This window comes from Thamnophis elegans, chromosome Z (genome assembly GCF_009769535.1).
Source record: "Thamnophis elegans isolate rThaEle1 chromosome Z, rThaEle1.pri, whole genome shotgun sequence".
NCBI lineage: Eukaryota > Metazoa > Chordata > Lepidosauria > Squamata > Colubridae > Thamnophis > Thamnophis elegans.
In genome coordinates this window covers 82,032,349-82,059,952 of record NC_045558.1, presented here as the reverse complement: position 1 = coordinate 82,059,952, position 27,604 = coordinate 82,032,349, and the positions used below count along the sequence as shown (strand labels likewise).

General features: G+C 36.6%; 1 protein-coding gene across 3 annotated transcripts in view; it reads right to left on the bottom strand.

The window, feature by feature from the left end:
• Positions 1-826: 826 nt before the first annotated feature.
• ERP44 (endoplasmic reticulum protein 44) overlaps positions 827-27,604 on the bottom strand; it is a 72,111-nt gene continuing 45,333 nt past the window's right edge. For all 3 annotated transcript variants that reach the window (XM_032235716.1, XM_032235717.1, XM_032235715.1), the window contains 8 exons: positions 21,360-21,544; positions 20,310-20,425; positions 19,446-19,503; positions 11,491-11,607; positions 8,133-8,244; positions 7,507-7,648; positions 4,604-4,706; positions 827-2,712 (listed from right to left, as the gene is read on the bottom strand). In XM_032235716.1, the coding sequence (XP_032091607.1) occupies positions 2,611-2,712; positions 4,604-4,706; positions 7,507-7,648; positions 8,133-8,244; positions 11,491-11,607; positions 19,446-19,503; positions 20,310-20,425; positions 21,360-21,544 (935 nt within the window). In that variant the 3' untranslated portion in view covers positions 827-2,610. The remainder of the gene's footprint in view (positions 2,713-4,603; positions 4,707-7,506; positions 7,649-8,132; positions 8,245-11,490; positions 11,608-19,445; positions 19,504-20,309; positions 20,426-21,359; positions 21,545-27,604) is intronic.

Sequence of the window (27,604 nt, the reverse complement as noted above, 5' to 3'; positions counted from 1 at the left end):
CTCAATCAACCAGGTCATAATTGTCCCAAAGGTGCTTTTTCAAAAGGCAAATGGATTGTTTTTTTCCTTGAGGAAGAACACAATGTTTTGCTTGTCATCTAAGAAGCTTTATCAATTTTCATCACAATTGCAAAAGCACCTTTGAGATAACTAAGACAGCCTGAATAAAAATAATTTGGAGATTGAAGTTAGACACCCACTGTCATTTAACATTTGAAAACATCGGTATTTTTCAACATAAAAACTCTGATATGAAAAACATAACTCTGTTGCAAAGTGGAAGAGGTAATTTCAAGGGCAGAAGATGCACTTTACCAATTAGGCTATGATGTCATGTTAGACAAAAGAGATATAAATATTAGAGAAAATGTATGACTTTGAATATATTTATTTACAAACATGTAAATAAATGATGTATGCCACTTATTCACCAGACTGTTCTTTATTCTTCTTTTATATTAATATTAAATGAAGAGTTTATTGTTCACTTTTTTTTTAGCAAATGTAAAAATAAAAAAAACATTGTGATCTCTTGAAGGGAGGGGGGGGAGGGGAGAAGAAAGGTTTCCAGAGTCCAGCTTTTTCTTTTTTTATTCAATAATTAACTGCATGGGTATTAGTAGTTCACAACTTGTAAGTTACAGTCAGAATCAAAACTAAAAAATATTTTAAAAGGCTAAAATTTGAATTTTAAAAAATCTGGGTGTCTCATAGACATTATTTGGAGCATGCACACAGTGGCACTGGTAATTGCAGTGTTGCCTACTGAGCAAGCATTGTGTTCTTCAAATTATTTCATATTTAACAGTTTGCATGAAGGAAATGGTTGAAAAATGCTAATAATTATTTATTACCATACATTTTAACACATGAACACTGGTACAACAAGTAAAAGCATGCTGTAATTGAAGAAATATGTCAATTCAAAATATTAGAATGAATCTGATTTATTTGAAAACAATCTGTATTAAGGGACAGCATTTTAGCCCTGTATTATGGAAATCCACAACTATCAGTAGTTCAAATCTATTTAATTGTGAAGGAACTATAGTAATTTCATGTATTCTAAGATAACACTTTGATCTTGAAAATAGGAACAAACTTAGATATTTATTGACTGTGTAGTATAAATTAGGACTGGGTTTCAGGATTACATACTCTTTAAAAACCTCAAGATTCTTTTACTTTTAGACATTCTGATTGGCCTCTGCCTCATCAACAAGGTTTTACCCAATACGGCATACATACTGAAGACTGATTACAACTGCAATTTTGTTCTAAATAAAGTCTGAAAATTCAAAATTTTATTAAACAAGTAATTAATATAACAATAACAGAATAGAATATATGTAGCATAAGACTGAACTGTAAAGTAATTGGTGCTCTCTAAACTTTGTTGTTGGCCTGTAGACAAGAGTAGGTTTGCCCCACTCCATTCACATTCTTTACATTTCCTAGCACTAATGATGTTACCTAGATGGGTAATGAAATGTCTGCAAAGTAACAACCAAGCTCAGAGTACACCAAGGACTCAATAACAACATCATTATATTTAAAACTTTTTAAAAATTGAGTGTGGTTCCATTACCAGATATTTTTATCGGTAACAATATGATAATGTGGAAATTGTTTTCTTCCACTTGTATTTTCCAATTTTCCAGGCTAACTATAGTCTTGGAATTTCTTGGTGGTCTACCATTCAAATATTAATAAGATCATTTTTCCACATGCTGCCACCTTCTGGACTTTAAAAAGATCCCTCTAATAATTTTTTTATAATGCTTTCTATTAAAGTTTCAAAATGTTTTGAACATTAAAATGTTATTATGCATCTATATATAAATGACAAAAATGTTGTTTTGCAGACAGTGGTATTTCTATCAATTATTACTTCATCATATGAGTATTCATAATTAGAGTTAAATAAAGAATCATGGAATAAAGAGAACATTAGGTTAGGTTATTAACTGCTTAAAAAGAAATAAATGGATAGTTCTAATAAAAGGGATGTGAGGAGCGACTCCCCCAAAATCTATTTATTGGGATTATGCTTTTTAAGCTAAAAGATGTGCGTTTAACAATTTTCCATCATTGCCACAAATACTTCAACAAATGAGAATAAGCCCCACTGAACACCTTTTCCATTTCATTCCCACTTTAAAATGAATTGTATGGTAAAAGTAAGTGAGGTAGCATCACACAAATTCTGTAAAATTGCAATTTATTCCCCACCCAAGTATTCAGGATATTCCTTCAATAGCAAATTAACAAAATTATGTTCACTTGAGGAAAAAGATAAGACAGTCATACCACCAGATTACACCAATGAAAAACTAGAAGTCCTGTTTAATTGGATAGTGCAAGTTAACAGCATGTTGCTGATATTCACAACACTTTCATTTGTTTAAAAAAGTTTTACATCAATTTGCAGCAAGAAAAACTTTGGAAAGATGCTGTCCAAAAGTGACCCACACATATTTACAAACCCCAGGGAGCACAGAAAAACAAGATATTATTCAAAATAAAACAAACAGAATTTAAGAAAATATAGGTTTCCTATTTCCACCCCACAGGAGTTACAACTGCTGACTGAACGTCGTTTTCAAGTCTTCAGAGTTCATCTTTTTCCCGCAGTAAGGTGTACCTATGTCCACTAGGTGCTAGCTTCTGAAATGAACTCTCTGGTGGGCTGCTTACTATGTCCTGGAGTGGCTGAAAAGAATAAGAGTCTTTTAGAACAAATGATAAACAAGTAATAAAAGATTCCCAGTACCAATTAGTTACGGTACCAAAATAATAATGTTGCTAAGTGTAAGCCAGTCCAACAAGTTCTTATCTCAGGCAAGTCACCTTCTCTGATGCTTCCTACATTGCTTGCTACATATACTCAGGATAGCAAGATGCAGAAAGAGTTTCAGAGAAGGTATGTGAATTCCATTTAAACACAAAAGGAGCTCATCTTTACAAAAGCCCTTTTCTGTACTTTCAAGGTAGTTGGGAGGGGGGAACCCTTCCTGAATTTGTTCGGAAACAAGTGTACTATCATGCCTGTTTTGAACAGAGAACATTTGACAATAAAACATTCAAATTTATTACAGACTCAGTTCTGAGTAGGTACAACAGATCCAGGTATAGATGTACAGTGGGCTTGGACTACCGTAGCCATATGGTAGATAGTGCAAAAGGCTAATAACTGGATCTGGACTTGAATTAGAAATCCAACACATGTCTATCCTTACATTAGTTTAATGAACTGAAGAGTAGTAGGCATATTCTTTCTCTGCAGGATATTTGTATCTCCACACATCGAAGAGACATAACAATGACATAAAAGTACAAATTTCAACCATACTCTTTACAACTGTCTCATGGAATAATGCCCTCTTATTGGAAAAGACAAGAGCCAAAATAGGGCTTGATTAATACTATCTTTTTCTTTTCTCCAATTGGTCTTTTACCTTATTCACTGAGCAGATAGTATCTGGAATCTTTAAATTTCTTTTATTTTGAATATTCTGGTAGATTCATTTTGGTTTTTTTATAGGTATTCTTTTAGCTTTTCTGACACCAGTTGCTAACTTTTCCTTCCTAATTCCCTGAGTTCCCTTTTTGTTTTCAGATTTCACTGAACATTTTATGTGACCAGCATGAGTTTCTTGTGCTGTTTTTATTTTTCCCATTAGTTCTCCTGTCAGGGAATCCAATTTAACATTGCTCTGAGTTTATTAACATCCATCTTTTTGAAATCCAGGTGGATGTTGAACAACTAACATGACATACAGATGGTTATACGCAGAAAAAGAAACTAGAGCAAAAGAATAAAAGAACAAAACACCCCATCCAGTTTGTTATACAGATAGTCTTCGAGTTACGAATGTAATGGAATCTGTCCATTCCATTCATAACCTGAGGATTTGTAGGAGTGAATCTCATAGCTTGAATGCAATCACTTCCTCCTTTCGCCCCCGCATTCGCTAATCAAATGAGCAGCTCATTAAGTGCGCGTGAGGTATCTCGGGGTGGGGAAGGCCATGGTGAGCCTAGTAATGGAACAAGCCACCTACTTCAGATCACCCAAGGCCTCCTCCACACAAAGATATTTCATTCTCCCTCCCCTGGGGTCTCCACAATTGCTCCCTCCCATCCTGCTGTGCTGGCTCACTTACCTGATGAAGATCTGTCACCTCTCCAGCTGTTTCTTTGCCTGCTCCCTCCTTTTTCGTAGCCAAAGCCTTCCTCAATCAGTTCGACTGTGAGAAAGGAGGCCCAGAAGAGCATGCACAGTTTTCTGGGCCTCCTTTCTTGCCACTAAACTGTTTGAGGATGGCTTCAGTGATGAAAAAGGAAAGTCTGGAGGATCGTGCATACCCTTTGGGGCCGCCTTTTTCACCAAGGAACCGCTTGAGGATGGCTTCAGTGATAAATAAAGGAGGCCCGAAGAGCCGTGTGCACTCTTCTGGGCCTTTCTCACCGCCAAAACGCTTGAGGATTGCGCTTTGGTGGTGATGCTCAAGCTTTCTTGGAGAAATGAAAACTTTATTTGCACATTGCAAAATTCCAATTTTCTCTTAATGCAGATGTACTGGATTGCTTTCTTTCTTACCTGACCAGGTGCTACATCTGTTGGATCCGGACCATGATGAAACTCTCTGTGCAATTTTCCAGAGTGCAAATCTAGTACAAATTGCTTGAGTTTACCAGGAACACTGAAATGATATATCACATTTTAAGCAATATTAAACAATGCACCTTAGATAGCATAAGATTCAACTCAAAGTGCCATACAATAAAGATATCAGAATCATCAAATCATCTCAGTCCATAGTCAATCCCTTGATCATCTTAAGAGGTATAGTAGCTGGCACATACATAATGAAGCCTATCCTAGGCTCAATTAAAAATGATTGCAATAATAAAATACAGTGCATGCTAAGATACCAAGATAAAGAGCAACTTTAAGGATGACTTTCTTTAAACATTGCCAGGTAAATTAAGCCAACATTCTTTATATCTCAATATCGCTTTTAATTTACAGGTTATTTAAAAGCAGGCAAATAGAGGAAATTCAGTATTCCCCTGCAAGGGGAAGCTTAAGCAGAAGATAGGAGGCTTTACCCTGAATTCAAGAGATTAGCTCAAAATCTAAATAAAAAAATATGAATCTTACTTAAATCATATTAACCCTATTTAACACATTCAAGATATTTTAAGGTTACTATCTCTCTCTTTTTTTTGCAATTGCCTGAAAGCACAGCAAGCTTTTTGCCACTTCATTAATCCCCATAGAGCTGAGCTGCCCAATAATTTCACTGCCTGCTACCTTCAACCCCCTGCTCACCACAATACTGCAGAGAACAGTAGGTGCCAAATGCAGAGTTTATAAATACAAATGACTATCTGTAAGTTATATTGATAAAAACATTTCTGAAAGCTCTCCTGCTTAAGTAATTGCAGGCACAGAAATGAATGCTAAAAGTACATCAATTTAAATTTCTTCTGAGATGATTTATTTTCCCACATACCAAAGACTATATGAAGATAAAATTGGAACTACCAGAATTCCAAGAATTAAAAAAACCTCAACTAGTATATTAAGTATGTAGAAACAGGAATTAATTAAACAAATTATCAAATCTATCCACAAACACTTCTTTGGTATGTGTAAACCTTCCTGCTTCAGTGTTTGTTTGTTTTCTAAATAATTTTAAATAGGAAATGGCATACTCAAAGCTCAGCACCAACCTCCAGAAATTATCTATAACTTTAAATTTTTCTTCTGTAAAGCCTTGAAGCCATTCTTGCAAATTAAATAGGGTAGCTGCTTCTATCTACTGCTTTGTTTGGAAAATCTGCTTAGAAAAATAACTACGAAGATAGAATATTTCAGATGCAATGGCATATGCTTTGAGAGACTAAAGGTGGGGAATTGGGAGCAGCTTAAAGTGATTCTCCTCTGCAATTCAAGCACAATGGTGGACTGACATGACTGAGCACAATGGTGGATTGATATGTTCATTTGCAGATGAATGCAGAATTGTTTTCCATAGTTAATGTACAGTACAAGTAAATCCAAGACTTACGACCGTTTTTTTAGACTTTAAAATTATCCCAGGTCTGAAACAGAGGCTTTATGGCCTGTAAAATGTTTCTGCTTTTGAAACATCTCATATTGTATCCCCTTTGTGATCACATTTAAGATGTCTGGTAACCGACTCACCTTCACCTAGCTCCCCAAATACATCATCCCATCCCACCAAGTCTGGCAGAAGAGGTATGTTATGGGTCTTGTGTACAAAAGAATTATAACTGGTGAATCCAGGAGGCAGGCCATTTCTAACATGCTCCCTCCTCTTGTGAGAATGGCTCCATGCGTAACATCTTTCCAGAAGTCCCTCAAAACATGGTTGGGTCAATAAGTTTGATTATCTTCAGGAAACGGCCAATTAGCATTAGCAATATTAAGTAGACTTATATATCACTTCACAGGGCTTTACAGTCCTCTCTAAACAATTTACAATGTCAGCATATTGCCCCCAATAATCTGGATCTTCATTTTACCAACCTCAGAAAAATGGAAGGCTGAGTCAACCTTGAATCAGTCAGAATTGGTTCCCAGTGGGCAGTGGGAATGCAGAGTTAGCCTTCAGTACTGCATTCTAAGCAATACTCTTGAGGTGAGGTGGCTACATTGTCTATAACATCAAACCTTCTATTACAATTTCTGTTAAGAATAATATTGATTTTTGTTTTTAATTACAGAATTTTAAAAATAATATTTATTTTATGGCTTGTTTTTATTGTACGCTGCGCAGAATCATGTTTTGTGAGATGGGTAGCTATATAAATATAATGAAACAAATAAACAGATTATCCTCAACATACGACCTGGAAGAACCTTGTAATGGTTACACATTTTTATAAAGTGAAAGGAGTGAGGCTCACAAGCACTGTTTTACAATGGAAGTGTCTGCACTTAGCAACAGTCTGCCCCTAGGAATTTGATTTGCCCTGCAGGGTTGGCTTTCTGTAAACTGTTAAAATTAAGCTTCTCATAAAGTATTTAAAACATGAATTGATACCATCAATCACAGCGCTACTCATGTTAACATTTGTATGCTATGTTTTTAATTTTAGAGTAGACATTTTATTACTTTGTATTGAAGTTGCTGAGAATCTCCTTTATTGCAGTAGAGATAAATCCCATAAATCAATAAATAATTCCATAAAAGTTAGTTTAATTATTACTATCCACATTTACTTACTTCCTCTCCTTAAAAGTAGTAAGGATGAGCTGAAGTATGTAAGCAATGTATGTAAATAAGTATGCAGTAATTCTGCCCAAATCCCAACTATAACCAAATCTTCCAAAACTTTACTCCAAGGAAATCTTTCTACGAAAAATTTTCGAGACCAATTTTTATGATACAACTCAATACAAAAAGGTTTTTACCCTCTCCCTTCCTTTCTAACTTTATATGATCAAGATGAAAGGAAACATGTACTCACGCCAAATCACTGAAGTCTGAAAAAACATACATATGTCTAAAACTATCAATAGCAATAACAGGACAATCTGCTGGACTCTTCTGAATGTGGAGCAAAGGATGTCTGAACTTGTCGCAATCAGCATGTAAAAAGTTTATTGTACCTTGAAATTCAGAAGCAAATTTTAGGATTTTTAGAGAATGTAATATAAGTACATATAGGTAAATTACCACAATATATGTAAATATCTAGCTTGGGGTAAAAGTATTTTGAATATACAAAAGGTGTTAATAAGATCATTTTGTATTAACATAAATAGGCTAAAGATGCTGTTTCAGGAAAAACAATTTTAGGAGTATAGATTGATTTAGAACTAGCTCTTCAGAGAACTTTTAAAAAGTTAACTGACTTTCCCCAAAAAATGTGCACAAGAATAAACCTTATTTTTTTCAGTAGTAAGAGTATTAAGCTGTAATATTATACTAATAAGAAAACACAATATCAATAATCATTCTTGTGCATTAAAGAAAGCTAACGATTTTGCCAACTTAGCCTAACACCTAATTCAATTAATTATAAGACATAATACAATATATGTATATGTATCTATCTCTATATATATATACATAATTTCAGCAAACATCTACCTTTTTCACTTATTAACTGCCGTGCAACTTCCTGCTGGAACCTTTCTAAACTTTCTGTATCATCTTTCATATGAAAGAGTATAAGGAAAGGAAGACCCTCTTCTGTCAATTCCTATGTAAAAAGAAAAATATTAATAGACTATCAGTTTTCTACTAGTTTTTAGTTAATGTTTTAGCTGTGTACTCATACACTTTTAATAAGGAATTACATTACGACTGATAAATCAGAAATTATTACAGTATCTCACCAATTTAATTAAAAGTTGTTATGCTCAATAATTCAAAAGAAATAAACAATTAATTAAAAATTCCTGAAAGGATTGAACAAAAATAATTCTATATATTTATTAATGCTTAATGTTAATTCCCTCAAAAAAGCAAAACTATATATCCTATTTGGTATAGAAGTAATCCTCAACCTATAACCAGTCATTTTATTCATTTATTAAATTGTTTTTACCCATCTCGTTGCAAGGTGACTCTGGGCGGCTTACAATATCAAAACCAAACCATAAATGTATATGCAAATGTAATGTATAAAATCACAGTAAATTTGCAATAAAAATACAAATAATAACTTAAACACGTTACACTCTTTATATTCAAAGATAGAGAGGAAGAGAGCAGAATGTACTGGGGTGGGGGGGGGGTGAGAGGAAGTGGGAGCTGCTGTTAGTTGATCAACCTCTAGTGTGGTACTCTCCCATTAGATCACCAAGCCAACTGACAGAGCCAGGTCTTCAGGCTCATGCAAAAGGTCAGAAGAGCGTAAGCCAGTCTCACCTCACAGAGCAAGATGTTGTAAAGGGGTGGGGATGCAACAAAGAAGGCTCTTCTCCTGGACAGTCAATTCCTTGACTAACAGGATCTGAAGCATGCCTCCTCTGCCAGTACCGATGGGGCTCCTCAAACAGGAATGAGATAGTTCTTCAAGTAACCTGGACCCATGCCATGCAGATCTTTATAGGTAATAACCAACACCTTGAATTGCACATGGAAGCAAAATGGCAGCCAGTGAAACTCTCAGAACAACAGTGTAAGATGGGCCACTCTAGGAGCTGCAAAGATTGCTCATGCCACCACACTGCAGCAGTTAAAGTTTCTGAATGCTATTGAAATATAGCCCCATGTAGATACATTGCAGTAGTACAAGCTGGGGTAACCAGGGCTTTAATGACTGAACACTGGATTCTTGATCCAGGAAAGACCACAATTGGTACACAACCCAAAGTTGTGTAAAAGCTCTCCTAGCTGCAACTGCCCTCTGCTCTTGAGCTGGAGTTGCAAGTCTAAGAGAATCACCAAAATTTATTTATTTATTTTATTTGTTAAATTTCTGGGCTGCCCAATCCCGGAAGACTGGGTCTGTCCAAGAGAGTGCAATCCCATCCAGAATTGGTTTAAAGTCCTGGATATTGAAGCTTCATGCATCAAAAGCCATTTGGTCTTACCAGGGTTCAGCCAAAGCCCATCCAGGCCCCAATAGCCTCCAGGCACTGTAAGATGGCAACAACAGCATTACTTGGGTACAACCATAGTTGATGCTATTGAAGGCTGCTGAGAGATCAAGGAGAGCAAGGATGGTTGCACTACTCCAATCCTGCTCTCGCCAAAGATCATCCACAAGTGCGACAAATGCTGTTTCTGTCCCATAACTGGGGCAGAATACTGACTGAAAGGGATTCAAATAATCCACTTCATCTAGAACCCACTGAAGCTGCCAAGCAACTAACTTTTCTACCACTTTCTCTAAAAAGGAAAAGTGGGAAATTGGGCAGGTAGATCAAGCAATGGCTGTGTGAGGAAGGTGTGAACTAGGAACCACTCTTTAAAGTTATGATGGCTACGGAAAGGGTGCTTTATGGCTTGTAGGGGCATTCTGGCCATCATTAGTGGTCTCACACACACACTCCACAGTTGTGTAACTGTATGTTGGGTAGGTCTGCCAGTGTTGCACAGTCACATGACTGTGATTTGTGATTATTTCTTCCAGTTTCCAACATAATTGGCCATTTAAATGAATGGATTCCCCTAATGACCATCACAAAACAAAAGCATGAAATTATTTCTGGTTACATAGGTGCCTTCATTTATAGCCATAATGACTTACAACTTATGGCTGAATTCCCAGTTCCAATTATAGTTGTTACATTGAGGATTACCTGTACAGATTTCTCTAAATGCATAGGCAATAGGAATATCATCTTCCTACCCACTCCTAAATCCCTTCTCAAATGAAAAAAAAAAATTCAAATTGGTCCCCCAAATTCTTGTTGTTCTCATTTATAGAATTCCTAATCCAGTGAGAACTCAAATTTATGACAGTCGGGGGGGGACGGGGACGACACACCTTTACCAATTCAGGAATTCACAATTTTTTAGTGTCCTTAGCCATGTAATCACCATTACAGTCAGCATAAGTTGACCTCTCTGATTTCTCTATGTTGCAAGGGGGGAGATTGCTTACACAAATTGCTTGATTTCCCTCCCTCTCACAGAAATGAAAGATTGGAGTAACAAAGAGAAATATAGAATATCAGATACAAAAAGAAATATGTTTTTCTGAAAAATACTAAAAAATAATCACAACTGGCAGATATCTTTTACATTGTAAAAAGCAAATAAAGAGCATTTAGATTTCTGCATTTTGTTCAGCATTTACACTGCTGCTCAAACATATCTAAAGCAGCATTTCTATCTGTATGGGTAACAAGCATCCACACTGGATCATCATAGAGATCATCATCATCATATTGCTTAATACTTTTATCTACCTACTTCTGAGAAGGAATTTTCTATTTTGAAGCTCACACTGTAATTTTTAGTAGTTGACAACTTAGGCAGGGAAGGATATTCTGGGAATGCATAAATACTCTATAAGTGTGGATAAACTTAGAATTTTAGGTTACAAAATACACAAAGATTGGGTTTGATTTGTCCATGGATGGGCATATCTGTGAGTATTCAGTAATATATTTCTATAGTATCAGTATATATTCACAGATAAATCAATTTTTTTTTTAAAAATATGCCACCAATGGTTAAGCCAATTGTGAAAATTTAAAATCAAATCTGTCATGGTAGACTATGCTTAATTGATACAAAATATGAAAAGTCATTCAGGATATAGTGAAAAAAATATACAAAATGTTTGAGAATTAGTTTATCTGTCGGTGGCACATTTTTTTTATAGTGCTTTGGTTAAAAATTCTAGGCTTGGTTTATCCTCCTAAAGGATTAAAGTAAGTTGCTTTATAAAGTAATGAAAGGCATTTGACACTTAATCTTGAACTAAATTAATTTCATTTATAACCATTTATCCTTCAATAAAAGGCCTGAATAACCAGATAGTCTTTACCTCTCCATTTTCAAATGTAATTTCACGAACAAGAGGAACACATTTGTCCTGAGTCCATGCATAAGCCAAGTCAAAATTAGTCATAGAACCCAAGTAAACCATATCTGGAGCATTTTCCTGTTAAAACATGATTTTAAAATTAAGCATAAATTAACATAGAAGAAATAGTATAATTGATATTATAATCCCCAAAGTTAAGATAGGCAGTATCTAAATTTGACAAACAAAGTATAACTAAGAGGCCATATCACAAGGTACTATATAGTGTTTTGTTAGAAACTTTTGTGGCTGTAGCAGCCCAGTACAAAATGCTTCCATACTACGGTCAGCAACAGTCAGTAGCATTATTTCAGTGGCTTGAAAACTCACAGCATCACTCATAGTTAACACCAACACACTATAACAGATGGCAGAAAGGTTCACCGTATCATACTATTTAGAAACATGAGCACTGAAATCTAGCCTTCTTTAAATGATGCCAAATATAAATTTATTTGGCAAGGTGTGATTTATAAATTAAACATTGGTATTATTGTAACATATTGCAAATTCTTCATTTTGCTTTTTTGAAAAAAAAAGATTGCTATAAAAGTAAATACCAAAATACAGGGGGATGTTTGTTATTGGACCTCTGGCATGAATGTATATGATAAGTAGAAATTCTACAGTGATCTTCATTTTGTTTCATTTTGGCTTTAATGTTATGCTTTTATTTTGTTCACCATCCAGTATTTCTCAGATAGATGGATAGTGATATAAATTGAATAAATAAATACTATCAAGATACTTTTAAACAATAATTGTTCAAGAAATCGAATAATTGAACTGATTTTCACTATATCCATCCAGAGATTAAATATAATGAAAGATTATCTGAAAATGGAAATAATTAAGAAACAGAAGTAAATTGGCATGGGGGTCATTGTGTTTTAATTTATTTTCTTCTGAAGCCTTCATGCCAAAATGCAAATTTCTAAAATCCCCAAAAGAAAGCTAAGAAAAAGGATAGGGGACTTTCTGGATTACATTCTTAATTGTTAGCTAATTATCTGAGTGACTGAGACTGGGCCATCTAGGTATGCCTAAGCATAAATAATTATCTGATTTGCATTGAAGAGGTGTGAATTAATACTTTCCCAATTTGGGCACAAACTAATGAAATAATAGAAAATACTTGTAGCTCAGGTTTTAAATTTTGGCAGTGGTTTGCTCTCCAAGCTTGTTTCAATTTAGTTACTGAATGTTTCGTTACCAGACTAGGTAACACCATCATTAGAATTTTCTTGTCCTAGTCCTCTTTAGCTTACAGATGTCTTGTGTACCAGTGTAGTCAGTTGATCAATATAGTTTAGAGCTATATTTAAATTGTGAACAGCTGATTGTTGATTGGTTGTTCGAATGGTCTGGTTTCTGAAATATTCATGTTGCATCAATATGCTTGTTAATTGCTCCTTTGTAAGAATACCAGGTCTGAACAAAATCACAGTGTGTGGGGAGTGCTAGCATGGCCAATGATTTTTGTTCCTTCCCAATCTAACTGGTGTTGTTTATTATTAATGTGGTGTGAGATCAGGGATTTCTGGTCATGCAGTTTAACTGCTACTTAATGTTCATCAACTCTTGTTTTCAATTGCCTTTGTTTGTCCCACATAGAATTGGTTACAATCGTTGCAACTGAATACTATGTTGCTGTTGTCTTTCTTTTGTAGTTTGCCTTTGACTTTAAATAGCTCTTTTTGAGCATAAATGTGAGTTTGTGAGCTATCATTATTCCTAGGAGTTGAAGTATTCTGGGAGCCATTTTGTATGTTCCTTTGATGTATGGTAGTACTTGTTTTTGTGTTATGGTTGGCTGTGTATTTTGTCAGGGTTTGGATGACAAGGATCGGTATTATGAAATTTTTGGGATAGCCATTGTGAAGGAAAACATTGAAAAGATGTTTCTCTTCTGCTTTTTTTAATGACTCAGTGCTGCAGTGTGTTTTGGTTCGTTTGAAAAGGATTCAGCTCTTCATGTGTGCAGTGGGGTAGCTGCTTGTGAAATTTAGAATTTGGTCTGTGTGTGTGGATTTTCAGTATAAGCAGGTTGTTAGTTTGCCATTCTCTTGTCTCCTTATGTCAATATCTAGGAAGGGGATTCTTTCTTTTTCTTCCTGACATGTAAAATTGATCCCAGTAAATACCTTGATGAGTAGATGATGTGTCTCTTCTAGTCCAATGCAGATGAGGATGGCAAAAGTGTCATCCACGTAATGTACTCAAAACTTTGGCTAGATGGTTGGCAGGATTCTGCATTCAAGTTTCTGTATTACTGTTTCTGCTATTAGGCCAAATATAGGTAATCCCATAGGCAGGCCTTGTATTTGTTGATAGATTTTGCCTTTGAATTTAAAGTGTGTTATGAGGCATAACTTCATAGTGTCGGTGGATATGGAGTGTTCTTTAGGCATTTTTTTGTTACGGCTTTGATTTTCTAGATAGAAAATAGATAGTTTGTTTGCCCAGGTCAATATTGATAGATGTGAATAATGCAGTCACGTCAAATAAGACATTATTTCTTTTTAATTTATTTTGATGTTTTTAATTAATTGAAGGAATTGCTCATAGAATAAGTTGAATTGTTGATGAGACGTGAAGTCTTTTTCTTAAAGCTTTTTTTAGTTTGTAGGTTGGTGCACCAGGTAATACCACTATGGGGCGGAGAGGAATTTAATTTTTGTGTATTTTGGGAAGTCCATAGAATCTGGGTGTAGTGGAGTCTTGTGGTAGTAAAAGTTTTATTTCTGTTGAAGTTAGTTACTTGGTTTTCTTTTTCCATTTTTATCAAGATGTTTCTTATTCCATTCTCTAATTGTTTTGTTGGGTCTTTGTTGATTACCTGGTAGGTGTCATTAAGTAAATTTTCTGTTTTCTTGATGTAATCAGTTTTGTCCATTACCACAGTTAGTCTGCTTAGGTCTGCTGGTAGGATGACAATGTCTCTATCTTTTCTCAGTTTCTTCAATGTCTTCTTCTTCTCTTGATGAAGTGTTCTGTCTTGTCTGTTTTGTTGGATATTAGGAATGATTCTCTGTTCCCTGGTCAAATTTGTTATTTTTTCATTATGTATTCTAAGTTGGCAAGGAAATTGACCAAGTCTGCATTTTTGTAGTTGAAATTAAGTTTTATCCTTTTATAATGTTATCCTAGTTCAATTGAACTAGAAATGTTTTATTACTAAGCTGCTATTAAATATTAAATGTATTAAAACTAGGCATAGCTGTATAACTAAAACTTAAGCTATTTTAGGTTGTATGCTACACCTTTTTTCAAAAAAGCAGTTATGGTCAGACAGATCAGCAACAGAGGTCCTATCTTTCTGCAAGTTTTTTCAGGCATTGTTTATCAGGCAGACAGAAATGGTTAATAGGCACTGTATACATCAGCTTTTATTTATTTCATCTTATTATTATTTATTAAATTTATTTTCTTTTACATAGCCTCTAACAAAAGGTACGTAAGGAAATTCAATAGTCATGTGCTCATGAACTAGAAACTATTTTTTAAATAAAATAAGTAAAAAGGAATGATTTTCCTTTAGGATTTCACAATGGGAGTGCATTTTAATTAATTTTAAATCATCCTGGAATTAAAAATAAGAAATTTAAATTTACCGTAAATCAAATTTTTCAGTAAAGTCAAGTCAGGATTGCAAGAAACAATGACTTTAAATCAAGATCTTCAAGGTCATTAAAAAGAAGTATTAATTTATTCAATAACTATTTAATAAAATTGTGGAATTCGCTTCCATCCTGTTGAAATTTTTATAAAAAATATTTTTATTTACTTATTAAAAAAATACTAGATGTCCATCTTACCCCATGGTAACTCTAGTCAACTTACAATACTAAAAATACATCTAATAATTTAATACAAACTATAAAAATACAAAATACAAAATACAAAAGTTAAAGGAGGGGAAGGAGGGAGTAAGATGAGCAGGGGGGAAGCTAGGATCTGATATTATTCTATTAGTCACCTCCAACAAAAGCCACTCTTTTAGAGTCCCAAACCAACTGGCAGAATTAAGTCTTTAGGCTCTCATGGAATGTTAGGAGGGTTGGAGCAGAATTCAGCATTTTAAAAAGAGACTGAGAGAAATCGACAAATGATAGTGTTATTCACTATTGCACTTTTTTTCTGGAATCAAGTACAGAACTTAAACATCAACTGCAAGAAGCAATGCAAGAAAACCCTACTGCCTTCCTGGTTTTAGAAGCAAGATCACATGAAGAGTATAATGCCCTGGTAAGACCACACTTGCAATATTGTACCCAGTTTTGGTCATAACAATATAAAAAAGAGGTTGAGGACTCTAGAAAGAGTGAAGGGAAGAGCAGGAAAGATGATTAGGGGACTAAACATATGAAAATGGTTTATATGAAGAATGGTTGCAGGAATTAGGTATGTCTAGTTTAATGAAAAAAAGGACTGGGGTGACATGATAGCAGTGTTCCAAAATTGAAGGGCTACTACAAAGACGAGGGAGTCAACCTATTTTTCAAAGCACCTGAAGTGCTTTGGACAACTATTTGTCTGAAATGGTATAGGGCAGCAATGGCGAACCTTTTTTGGCTCGCGTGTCATAAGTGGGAGGAGTGCAGGGGGTCGTGTGCCGCACCCATAATGCATGTGCGCACTACAGGCATTCCCCCCATTTTTTGCATGCTTTTTTCGCCCACCCCAGGTTCCAGAGGTTTTATAAGAGCCTGAAGAGGGCGAAATCAGCCTCCCTTGCCCCCCCCCCCGGAAGCCCTCCGGAGGCTTCAGGGACCTTCAGGAGGCTTCCCTGAAGCCTCTGGAGCAGTCAAAACGACCCTCCGAGCAAACTGGAAGTCACTTGGTTTGCTCAGAGGGTCATTTTAAGTGCTCCAAAGGCTTCAGGGACCTTCAGAGGCTTCCCCGAAGCCTTTGGAGCAGTCAAAAAAACTCTCTGAGCAAACCGGAAGTCACTTCCGGTTTTCTCAGAGGGTCGTTTTAAGTGCTCCGAAGGCTTCAAGGACCTTCAGGAGGCTTCCCTGAAGCCTTTGGAGCAATCAAAACGATCCTCCTCCAAGCAAACCGGATGTCCATCCCAAACGTCCGGTTTGCCCGTAGAGTCAGCTTTTTTGTGCTCCGGAGGCTTCAGGGAAGCTCATAAAGCCTCCGGAGGGGCTCTGGAGGGGGGCGGGGAAAGCTCTTTTTGCCCTCCCCAGGCTCCTATAAAGTCTCTGGAGCTGGGGAGGGTGAAAAATGGCTTTAAAAAAGGGTAAACTCAGCTGGCCAGCACGCAGGCCAGCTAACAGGGCGCCTTGTGTGCCCTGAGAAATGGCTCCACATGCCATCTGTGGCACGTGTGCCATAGGTTCACCATCACTGGTATAGGGACTCCTACTTGAGCAGAAAGTTGGACTAGAAGACCTCCAAGGCCCCTTCCAATTTTATTATTCTGTTATTTTATGATTCCCTAATATATCAGGGTAGACACTGAATGACACAAAGGATTAAACTAGATGGCTCTTTGACACATTTTGTTTTTTTATGTTACAGTAAGGAAGATGAGATTGGTATCAGATGTGATTGGTGTCAGATGTGGTGTCAGTTGTCCTTGCCAGGGAATAGAGATTCTCAGAAATTGTTGATAGGAAAACAATAATTTTACAATTTTAATTTAATTTAATATTCAGCCTATTAATGGCTATAAAGTTTATTGCTCTTCTCGGGAAGAAACACATGCTGCAGACCATAGCTTCTAAAAATAAAGGAGTCAGTGAGAAGATTACTATCAAGGAATTTACTGATGTTATAGTTGAAAATGCACCATTCAGGAAATAGAATATTTATTCCTTGTACAGGAACTAATATAGTTATTCTAAAAATGGTCTGGTTGTTTTCAGAGTTAATTTTCAACAACGAAGCATTATATGGTATTCCAGATATATCTTCTCCCGTACAGATTGATTTCACACAGAGCAAAAGCTGCTTCTAGTTTAGAAGTTAAATAAAAAGAAGCTGATCCATCCCAGAAAATCAGTTTGCTACCATCAGGAAAACAATGTTTTAGAGTTCTCCAGAAGGTTTCATTTTGTTACAGTACAGACCTAATTTTGTAACCACATTGCAATTTCCTTGGGAGGGAACTGTATTGAAACTTGTTTTTCTTATTTATCTACCAGCTATTGCATTTTATTGTCTCAAAGTTTGCAAATTCCTAACAATTAGAGTAAAGGAGGTTTGTTATATTTGCAAAGGTATCTATTTTGTTTGAATAACTGACTGTTTTTTAAAAGTATTCATATGTTTTTGGATTTCTGATTATCTGGGAGAAACTTGTTTGTGACTAAACCATATTCTACATATTTGAGTTGTAAATTAGAGTTTATATGGAAAACAGAATAAGAGGAAATTACTTTTTTCCAATTTCACATTATATATATATGGTTTAATTTTGTTCAAAGAGCAAAATCAAAGAGCTGGTGATAGTTTATTGAAGGGTCTAGAATTCAATCATAATGCTAGCCAACAAAATAAGTGAATATTGAATCACAGGAACATTTGGCACTACACAAAAAATCCTTTGATCGATAAGGGAAGTTTATAAGCTACAGAGAAGTTAACATGTTATTAAGAACATGATTATGACTTGAAGCAAAGTATCAAAAATCTTTTAAAAGATACCAGCTTTTGGATTTTCAAAACTCTATCCTTATGCTGTGATGTCATAGTCTACTACATAGTGAATGCTTCAAGAAGGGTTTTTTTTTTTACTGAGATCTATTCTCTTGGTGTAAGAACATTGTGTAATTATAGAATCTGTGATGACTCCAAGAAACTTTAATACCAGTTTTAAGTTCTAGGATCCAATTGTTAGGACCAAAGATGTCAAAATACAATTTACAGTTCAGAATCAGACTTATAAATTGATTTAGAATGAAATTGTAACAAGCCATGTCCTACTTTAAATAAATTGTCTGATATAGTGACAATTAATAAGGGCCCACAAGGAAAAACAGATTTGTTCAGTTTAGTAATCTGGAAATGCTTCAAGTATCCACTATCTTATCTGTAAGCAGATAAGACCAGAGAATTCTATTATATGGACAAGGGTATTGTCTTAATTAGTGTATTTCCGAAAGGAAGACTTCAGAACCATACGTACCCCAAGATTTAAAAAATACTCTGAAAAATACCTGCTAATAAAATAATAAAAATAAGAAATAAATAGAAATGAAGTAAAAACTAAATCAAGACTACTTCAGTAAAAACTATTGCTCCATACTGTAATAAAGGCTTTTCTTGTGAATCTTTGGATAGATGCAGAAAGCCATGAAGTATAGAGATCAAGAAGAAATATAAATGAAATATAAAATAATAAATAATTATTTGGGAGCCTGATTAATGCTACCTATCTGAGCAAGTTAAACCTGTATTTCTAGAAGAATGAAATACAATTATTACTATCATATTCAGATAGCCCTCAAGTTACAACAGTTTGCTTAGTAACTGTTCAAAGTTAAAACAGCACTGAAAAAGTGACTTATGACCATTTTTCACACTTACGACTGTTGTATCATCACCAATGTCATGTGATTTATATTTGGATGCTTGACAAATGACTCACATTTATGACTGTTGCAGTGTCCCTGGGTCATGTGATCATCTTTTGTAACCTTTTGACAAGCAAAGTCAATGGGAAAACCAGATTTACTTAACAACTGTGTTGCTAATTTAACAAATGCAGTGACACAGTTAACAAATGTGGTGACAATAGTCATAAAATGGGGTGAAACACACATTGTTTATTTAGCAACATACATTTTGGGCTTAATTGTGGTCATAAGTTGAGGACTACCTGTATGCATAATTTTATGGATTTGGACTAATTTTAAACATTTCATCAAATTTAATAGGTAAGGTGGGAAAAAAATCAAACTTACCCCTGTTGGCTTATATATTATGTTGTCCCCACTAAATCTTTCTGGTTTGGAAACAGACCTAAGGATTAAAATAATTTTGTTCTTACTATTCTAGGATATGAAGTAAGAAAATAAATACTGGAATAGCAATACATCTCTAGTCAATGGGCTCAACCCAGATATCATACTAAAGTATCATTTATTTTAGCAATTATTTATTAGCAAAGGCAAAAACAAAACTTTGGTTTTAATTTTTTTCTGCCCTGCACATGTATTATTGAAATAACACATCCTAATTTGATTATCATTCTAAGCACTAACTGCAGTGAACAGACCAGGAAATAGTTTAAAACTCTGATTTCCAATCTGAAAACATAGCAATAGCATGTAGACTTATATACTGCTTCACAGTGCTTTACAGCCTAATCTAAGTTATTTACAAAGTCAGCATATTGCCCCAACGATATGGGTCTTCAAATTACCTCTGAAGGATGGAAGGCTGAATCAACCTTGAGCTGGTCAGAATCAAACTCATGCAGTGAGCAGTGAGTTAGCCTGGGTGCTGCATTCTAACCACGGTGCTACTACAAACATAGGAGCTTCTCAATTCTATGCTCACTAGTCTGATTTCCCAAGTTTGAATGTGTATAAGGAAGATACAACTAACAGTTAATAGGGCTGCTCTTTTATGGAGAGAGTAGTTTCAAGACCAAGTTTAAAAAATATATTTTTAAAAATTGCTTTCATAGCATTGTTAAAGAAAGGATGCAAATATAAAACTTTTCAAATTATATTTTAATTCACAAAGATAAAAGTTATATTTTCAATAACTAATACAATGTTATTTAACCTATTGCAATTACTTCTTACATTTAAAAATCTTACCCAAATGCAGCTAGGAAAACACAGTCATCATGCAAAACATTTGCTACTCTTTCAAAGTTCCTGTAATTATCAGAGTCTTTTTGTTCAAAATAGCCAATAATGTTTCTTTTATTGCGCTGTAACACATAAAACATACATAATAACATTCTACCTCACCCTTTAAAGGAATTAATATTTACATAAATTCTATAGTTCTTTATACAAACAGATGATGTCTATTAAAATCAAATGTAATATTATAATAGAATCATAGTCCAGGATCTCAAGTACACCCGTGCAACAAAAAAAAGTATGCAGACAATCTTGAAGGTATTAATATTATTAATAAATTATTATATCCATTTTAATAAGAACCTATATTTTCATCAAAATAATGTTTTACATGTGCCTGTGTAGAAGATATCACCTATTTCTATTTATGAAGAGTGACTACAGAATTTATACAACAGTAGATAAATGTTTATCCAAATATATTCTTGGGCTTGAAACACACATAAACTTCAAGATTCGCTGCATATTTGTTCTAATTTACAGGAGCCCATGATAGATTATAATAACTGTTTAAAAGGCATATTTAATACTCCTTTTATTTTCTCCCCATGGGAGAGGAGGTAAATTGGATAGATAGGGAGTAATTGACTCAAGGTTATGTTTGATCACTGATGGTAGACTTAAATATGACTCGTCTCTGTCTTAATCCAGTCCCTTGTCCACTTTGCATGGTGGCTGTCCACATCTATGACTATAATCATTTAGAAAATTTGGCACTACAAGTATATGATTAATAATATGTTTGCTTTCATGGCAATGCAGATCACAGAACCAAAATTATCCTACAATATTTGCAATGCTACCAAGGAAGATATTAAAATTAATATTAATTTAAAAAAACATTTTAAAAGTTTTAAATATTAAAAATATTTAAAAATATTATAATAGTGGTGATAAGACTTCTAAACAGTCTTCACTAAATGAGAAAATGAGTATAACTTGCTAAGCAGCTAACATGGATTTATATATGGCAATCAACATATATACACACAAACTCACATCAAGAGAGTTAATTTCTTCCAAGCTTAGTACTTCTCTAATTGGATTGCTTTTCTGCTGCCGGATATAATCTGCTATTGCTGTCACTGATCTCTGACCTCGATACTCTCTCTTCATCATCATTCCATTCCGGAACAACTTCAAGGTTGGGTATTTACTTATTCTATATCTTTGAGCTATGTCAGCTGAAAAACAATTACAATGCATTTGAAAACATGTACACTCAAGTGTTATATAGTTTTCATTTCTTTACATTTATATACAATTTAGAAGAAATCAAAATTATATTTCCCATCTTTTAAGAAAGATAACACAGAAGTAATTACATTTTGCGCCCTTAATTTCACTTATTTACAAACAACGAGTCTATTAAAACTTCTATTTTTGTACAGTACATACTTTTTCTTCATGGTCACTTCAAAATTCATTCATTCCTATTTTTTAGTTGTTTGCTTGAACTAAAAACAAAATAATGGTTAAAAAATGCTCTCAAAACATACCTCCAGGCATTGATCCGAATACCAGAATAATAACTTTTTGCCAATTATAGAAAGAGAAGAGTTTTGAGAGGTCCTTAGTATTCTCTGAAATTAGTTGTTTTTTTACAGACTTTTCATTACCCAAACAAATCATCAGTGCTAGCCTTGTGTTCTAAAGTAGCACACACAAAAGATGCTACTTTTCTCCTGATATATCAAGAGTATTTTGAGACATCCCCATAAATGTTTGCTCTAGTCTTCCTCTTATAAGATTACTGATGGTATTAAGAAACAGAGTTAAAGGTTTTACTTATTTTACAAAGCATGATGATAAAATTTGTTGGATAAAGAACTCCTTTAGAACAGATTTTCCCAACCATTTTTTTCTCCTGTGACCATCTTCTGATCTTATTTTTTCTCTGTGGCCCCTCAAGGCGCCATTACAAAATACAGATAGGGTTTTTTTCTAATGTCAACAAGATAGGGTATCAACTATTGAAACGACTCTAACTAAAGCCATAATTTTTCTTGCTTCGTGTCTTAGTTGCCATGCTTATTTGGGGAGGGTGGGGAGAGACTTATGGAATGTAGAATGTTTTCCTCCAATGTGCCAGACATAGCAACAATAAGGCTCCTGAGAACCAAGGCCAAATCAACATGCCCTAGCAATGGCATTAGGGAGTGCTGAGAAGTTTATCAACTGCTTGGTTGGCTGACATGACACAAGGGGAATAGCCAGTATCTATTCTTTAATTATACCAAAAACACAGGAATTATTCAGTGTTGGTTTGACCTTTAACCGTGCCAATATTTCAACTGATGGTGTGAGGAAAAAGCCCAAAGCGAGCCACTCCAGCACAGCTGGGAGCTGCAATGGCAGGGAAAAGTCCCTGGAGAAGTTTCCAATCCTCGCCAATGGCAGCAACGACAGTGAGTCATGGGCCCACTCATGGGCCCCAGCAGCCAGTAGGAGCGACCAGTCCAGCTAGGTAGCCACTGCAGCCCCTTCTCCATGGCCCCATGTGGTATCAAGCTGTCTTCCCTCCTGGGGCCAGGGTGGCACTCGGGATACTGGTTGCTGCCACCTCACTACATAGAACCTCCTCCCTTGGCTGTCACGTTCAGTGGGAACCCTGACTGGCTGGAAATCTTCCTTGACAACCTCCTAGAGCACCTAAATCACCAGTGTTTGCCTACCTATCTCAAAGACAAGCACAATTATTTATTTATTTATTTTATTTAAAACTTTTATATGCCGCCCAAAGGACTCCAGGTGGCTTACAAACGAAATATAAAAACATAAAAACAATACAATTTAAAACAACAATCATCCATCAAATTCATTCTAGTCGGGGCCGGACCTCAATAGTGAGGTCAACAGCCCCAGGCCTGCCGGAACAGCCAAGTTTTTACGGCTTTCCTGAAGGCCATCAGAGTGGGTATGGTCTGGATTTCCGGGGGGAGCAGCTGGTTCCAAAGAGTCGGAGCAGCCATTGAGAAGGCTCTCCTCCGAGGGCCCGCCAGCCGACATTGTATGGTCACTGGGAGGTATGCGTCAGCAGGCGGTCTCGAAGGTATCCTGGCCCTAAGCCATGTAGGGCTTTAAAGGTGATAACCAACACCTTGAATTGAGTCCGGAGACCAATAGGCAGCCAATGCAGCTCACGGAGGATAGATGTAACGTGGGTGTACCTCGACACACCCACTATCACCTGCGCGGCCGCATTCTGAACTAACTGCAGTCTCCGAACGCTTTTCAAGGGTAGCCCCATGTAGAGCGTGTTACAATAATCCAGCCTCGAGGTGACAAGGGCATGAGTGACCGTTAGAAGCACATCCTGATCCAAATGGGGCCGCAATTGGTGCACTAGACGAACTTGGGCAAAAGCTCCCCTGGTCACAGCCGACAGATGATGTTCCAATTTCCGCTGCGAATCTAGGAGGACTCCCAAATTGCGAGCCCTCTCTGAGGGGCGTAAATTTTCTCTCCCCAGGGTTAAGGATGGACTGTCCAAACAGTCCTTCGGGAGCAACATCCAAAGCCACTCAATCTTATCGGGATTGAGCACAAGTTTGTTCGCCCCCATTGAGACCCTAACAGCCTCCAGACATCGGCACATCATGTCCACTGCTTCACTAAGCTGGCAAGGGGCAGAAAGATATAATTGAGTATCATCAGCATATTGATGATACTTTACCCCGTGCTGTCGCATGATCTCACTCAGCGGCTTCATGTAGATGTTAAATAGGAGGGGGGACAGGACCGAACCCTGGCACACCACACTCGAGGGGCCTAGGGGTCGGCCTCTGCCCCCCGACCAACACTAACTGCGACCTGTCAGAGAGGTAAGAGGAGAACCACCGTAATACAGTGCCTCTCATTCCCACCTCCCCCAGGCGTCGCAGAAGGATACCATGGTCGATGGTATCGAAAACCGCTGAGAGATCAAGAAGCACCAGGATAGAGGAATGTCCTCTATCCCTAGCCCACCAATAACTGCCAAGCTCGAGGGGGAAGCAGGAGAATTGACTGCTATCCTCCACAGCACTGGGAGATGATCCAGTTTGTGATCATCCCAAAAAATGACAGAAGTTGTGATCCTGGGACTATCCTGGCTGAACAAGTGGGGCCCAATGATATGGTGGAAAGGGAGAAACAGGAAACTGAGATTGGGAAGAGGCCCCTTCCTCACATGACCAAGTCGTGCAAGCCTCTCCATAGAGGACAGGAGCCAAGTTCCTGAACATTCAAAGGCTAGGTCCAATCGACGGACAGGGACCCAAACCATGTTCTGGGAAAAGGAGTGCAATGTGCTATCCCTCACCGGCCCACAGATTGCATGAATGAGATCCTGCTGTAGCAAAACTACCCAAACCCAATATGTACAAGGAGATGAACAGCTGAGGAAATACATCAACAAGAACTAGCCAGGGGTTTCATCCAGCCAGCTAAATCCTGCATGGAAGCCCCAGTCCTGTTTAAGAAGATGGAACAATGAGATTATGCGTAGACTTTAGGGGGCTCAATGGGGTATGTGTGGACAACATGTATCCCTCCTCCTTATGAAGGACATGCTGGCTCATATAGCCAAGGAAAAGATATTTAGCAAGTTAGATTTGATGGAAGCACAGTATTGCATCAGAATCAGAGAGAGACGAAAGAAAGATGACATTTAACTGCACACTGGGAAGCTTTCACTTCTATAAGCAATTCATCCCATCCTTTGCGACAATAGGCAAGACCTCAGAGTCTTGAATTAATTGGGAGCATTACTCAAAACCATGACAATAGTATTTTAGTATAAGATAGTAGTAGTCCTTAACCTACAACATATAGTAGTAGTCTTCAACATACAACTGGTTGCTTAACCACAATTAAAATTACAACAGCCTCAGAAAGGCATCTTTATGGCCTGTAAGGCACTAGCCTTAAGGTCTAGTCCCTAATCTTTGTTGCTGTTCTCTGTATTCTTTCTAGAGTCTCAATATCTTTTTATATTGTGGTGACTAAAACTGGATGTAATAGATGCACCAACAGATGTAAAATTTAGATGAACAATTCTCTTTTCCACAGCCTCCACCATCTGATACATTACAATGACTTAAGGATTGGGAAGCCTCTCATCTTCTAAATAGGTTTTAGAAAAATGGTTTTGAGTTCACTGAAAATCTGCACAAGGAAATACTTGAAGTATCTAAACAAGATTACAAAATATGACTTGAAATATTTTATAAACTAGGAGGACTAAACCACCCCATCTAGGTATCCAGGAATGACAAAGGATTAAAGGATACACAGATGCTTATAGGAGAGTTTTGAGATATCCTAAGTAATCGTTGGCTTGAAAAATCAACAGAGGGCCTCAAGAATCAATGCTTTGAAAGCGCTGTGGAAAATACATTATAATAGCTTCAGGAATCTCTAATTTTCTTTTTTAAAATTAATTTATAATATAAAATACAAAGATACAAAAACATAAGGAATAGAAAAGTGCAGAAAAGAACGGAAAAAGAAAAAAAAGTCACAGACTTCTGATGATAACATCGTAACTTTAACTTTTTACCTTTACATAACCAATTTCATTGTATTTAAGTACAATGACAATAAAGATTATACTATACTGTAGTATAAACTACCCATTTCTATATCAACTAATTTATGTAATCGGTAAAACACAAGTTTCATTTTTTTCACAAGCACAAAGTCCATAAGTGGTTTTCAAGTAGAAACACAAGTACTTTTATATTTTTCTTTTATTAAAACAGTCAATTTAACTATCTCTGCTAACTCCATTAACTTTTGCAACCATTCATCCACTGTGGGAATTGAAATGTCTTTCCATTTTTCTGCATAAAATAATCTTGCTGCCATCAACATATAACATCAAAGCTCCAATTTTCCCCCCAGGTTTTTTTCCATTAAATTCTAGAGAGGGAAACTCCTCCAAGCAGTGATGGTGAAACTTTTAGGCACTGAGTGCCCAAACTGTGCATGTATGCATGCCTAAACTGAAAGGTGCACTTGCGCACAAACACACACATGCACAGACATGCACAAACTCGCACATACACGGACATATGTGAATGCACACATGTACAGACATGCATGTATGCATAACAGAGACTCGAAGACCAGCTGGCTGGTGGGAGGTGGTGCATCCCAACACCATCAGTGTGGCAAGAGGTAAGATCATTTTCTTTTGTGAGCTTGTGTTTCATCATTTGCAGGGAAACAGAAACTCATGAAAGAAACACCACGGAGATCTGATCTGGGGAGACGGTGCGCATTCCGAAAGAGGGCTCTGCATGTCATATCTCGCATGCGTGTCATAGGTTCATCATCACGGGCCTATAGAAACAGAAGTCTTATCTCCTTTGCAAATGGAGAAGAGGGGAATTCCTTTGAAGCATTGCAGAAACCAAGGTGTTCTGACCCAGCCTTCACAGAAGCAAGAAACAGACTCCTCGTAAAGAAAAATCTCTTTTATTTACACATTGAGAATTAAATGAATTCACCTATAAAGTCCATCAAGAATCCTGCAAGGAGTTAACTGAAGCAATAGACCTTATCAGCTTGTTACGATAATTGCAAAGCCTTGACCTCCCAGTAGAAAGGCTGCAAATTAAGTCAGTTCAAATAAAAAAACCTCAGTTCTGGCAAGGTAGTCTTTGTCACATGAAACACAATGAGCAAAATCTCCAGAAATGTGAACGGTTGTCTGCTATGACCACCATTCTCCTTTCCTCCTATTTATTCCCCAGCCAGGGAAGGGCCATTCAGCATCCATGTTTGTTTTGCTTCCCAAGTTGACTCCTTGTTCTCTGTTATTCACCTCTCCTACCTGCTGTGCACATACACGTATCTGAAACAGGACCCAGCTGTTGGTTCCTCCTCCTCACTCATCTGACTCCAAAGGCACCTGCCTCTCCGGTGGCTGGGAAATGCTGGTCAGCCCTGATTCTATCTCTGAGTCTGATGCTGAGCATTCATCAGAGCCTTCCGTAGGCTCCAGAACTGGCCCAACTTCTTCCCCAACCTCATCATCATCCAAGTCTGTCGCCAGCTCTGCTGGCAGGCCACAACACTTGGTCAGATGTGAAGATCGTAGATCTGTTCCAGCACTTCTTCACATATGGAGAGGAGATAAACTCCTTTGGCAGGTTGGTTAAAGGTAACCCAGATACTAAAAATCCCAGTTCTATCCTTGAAGCTCACCTGTCAGCTCTGCCTGATTCTGCTTGTTGCCACACAGGCATCCTGCCATC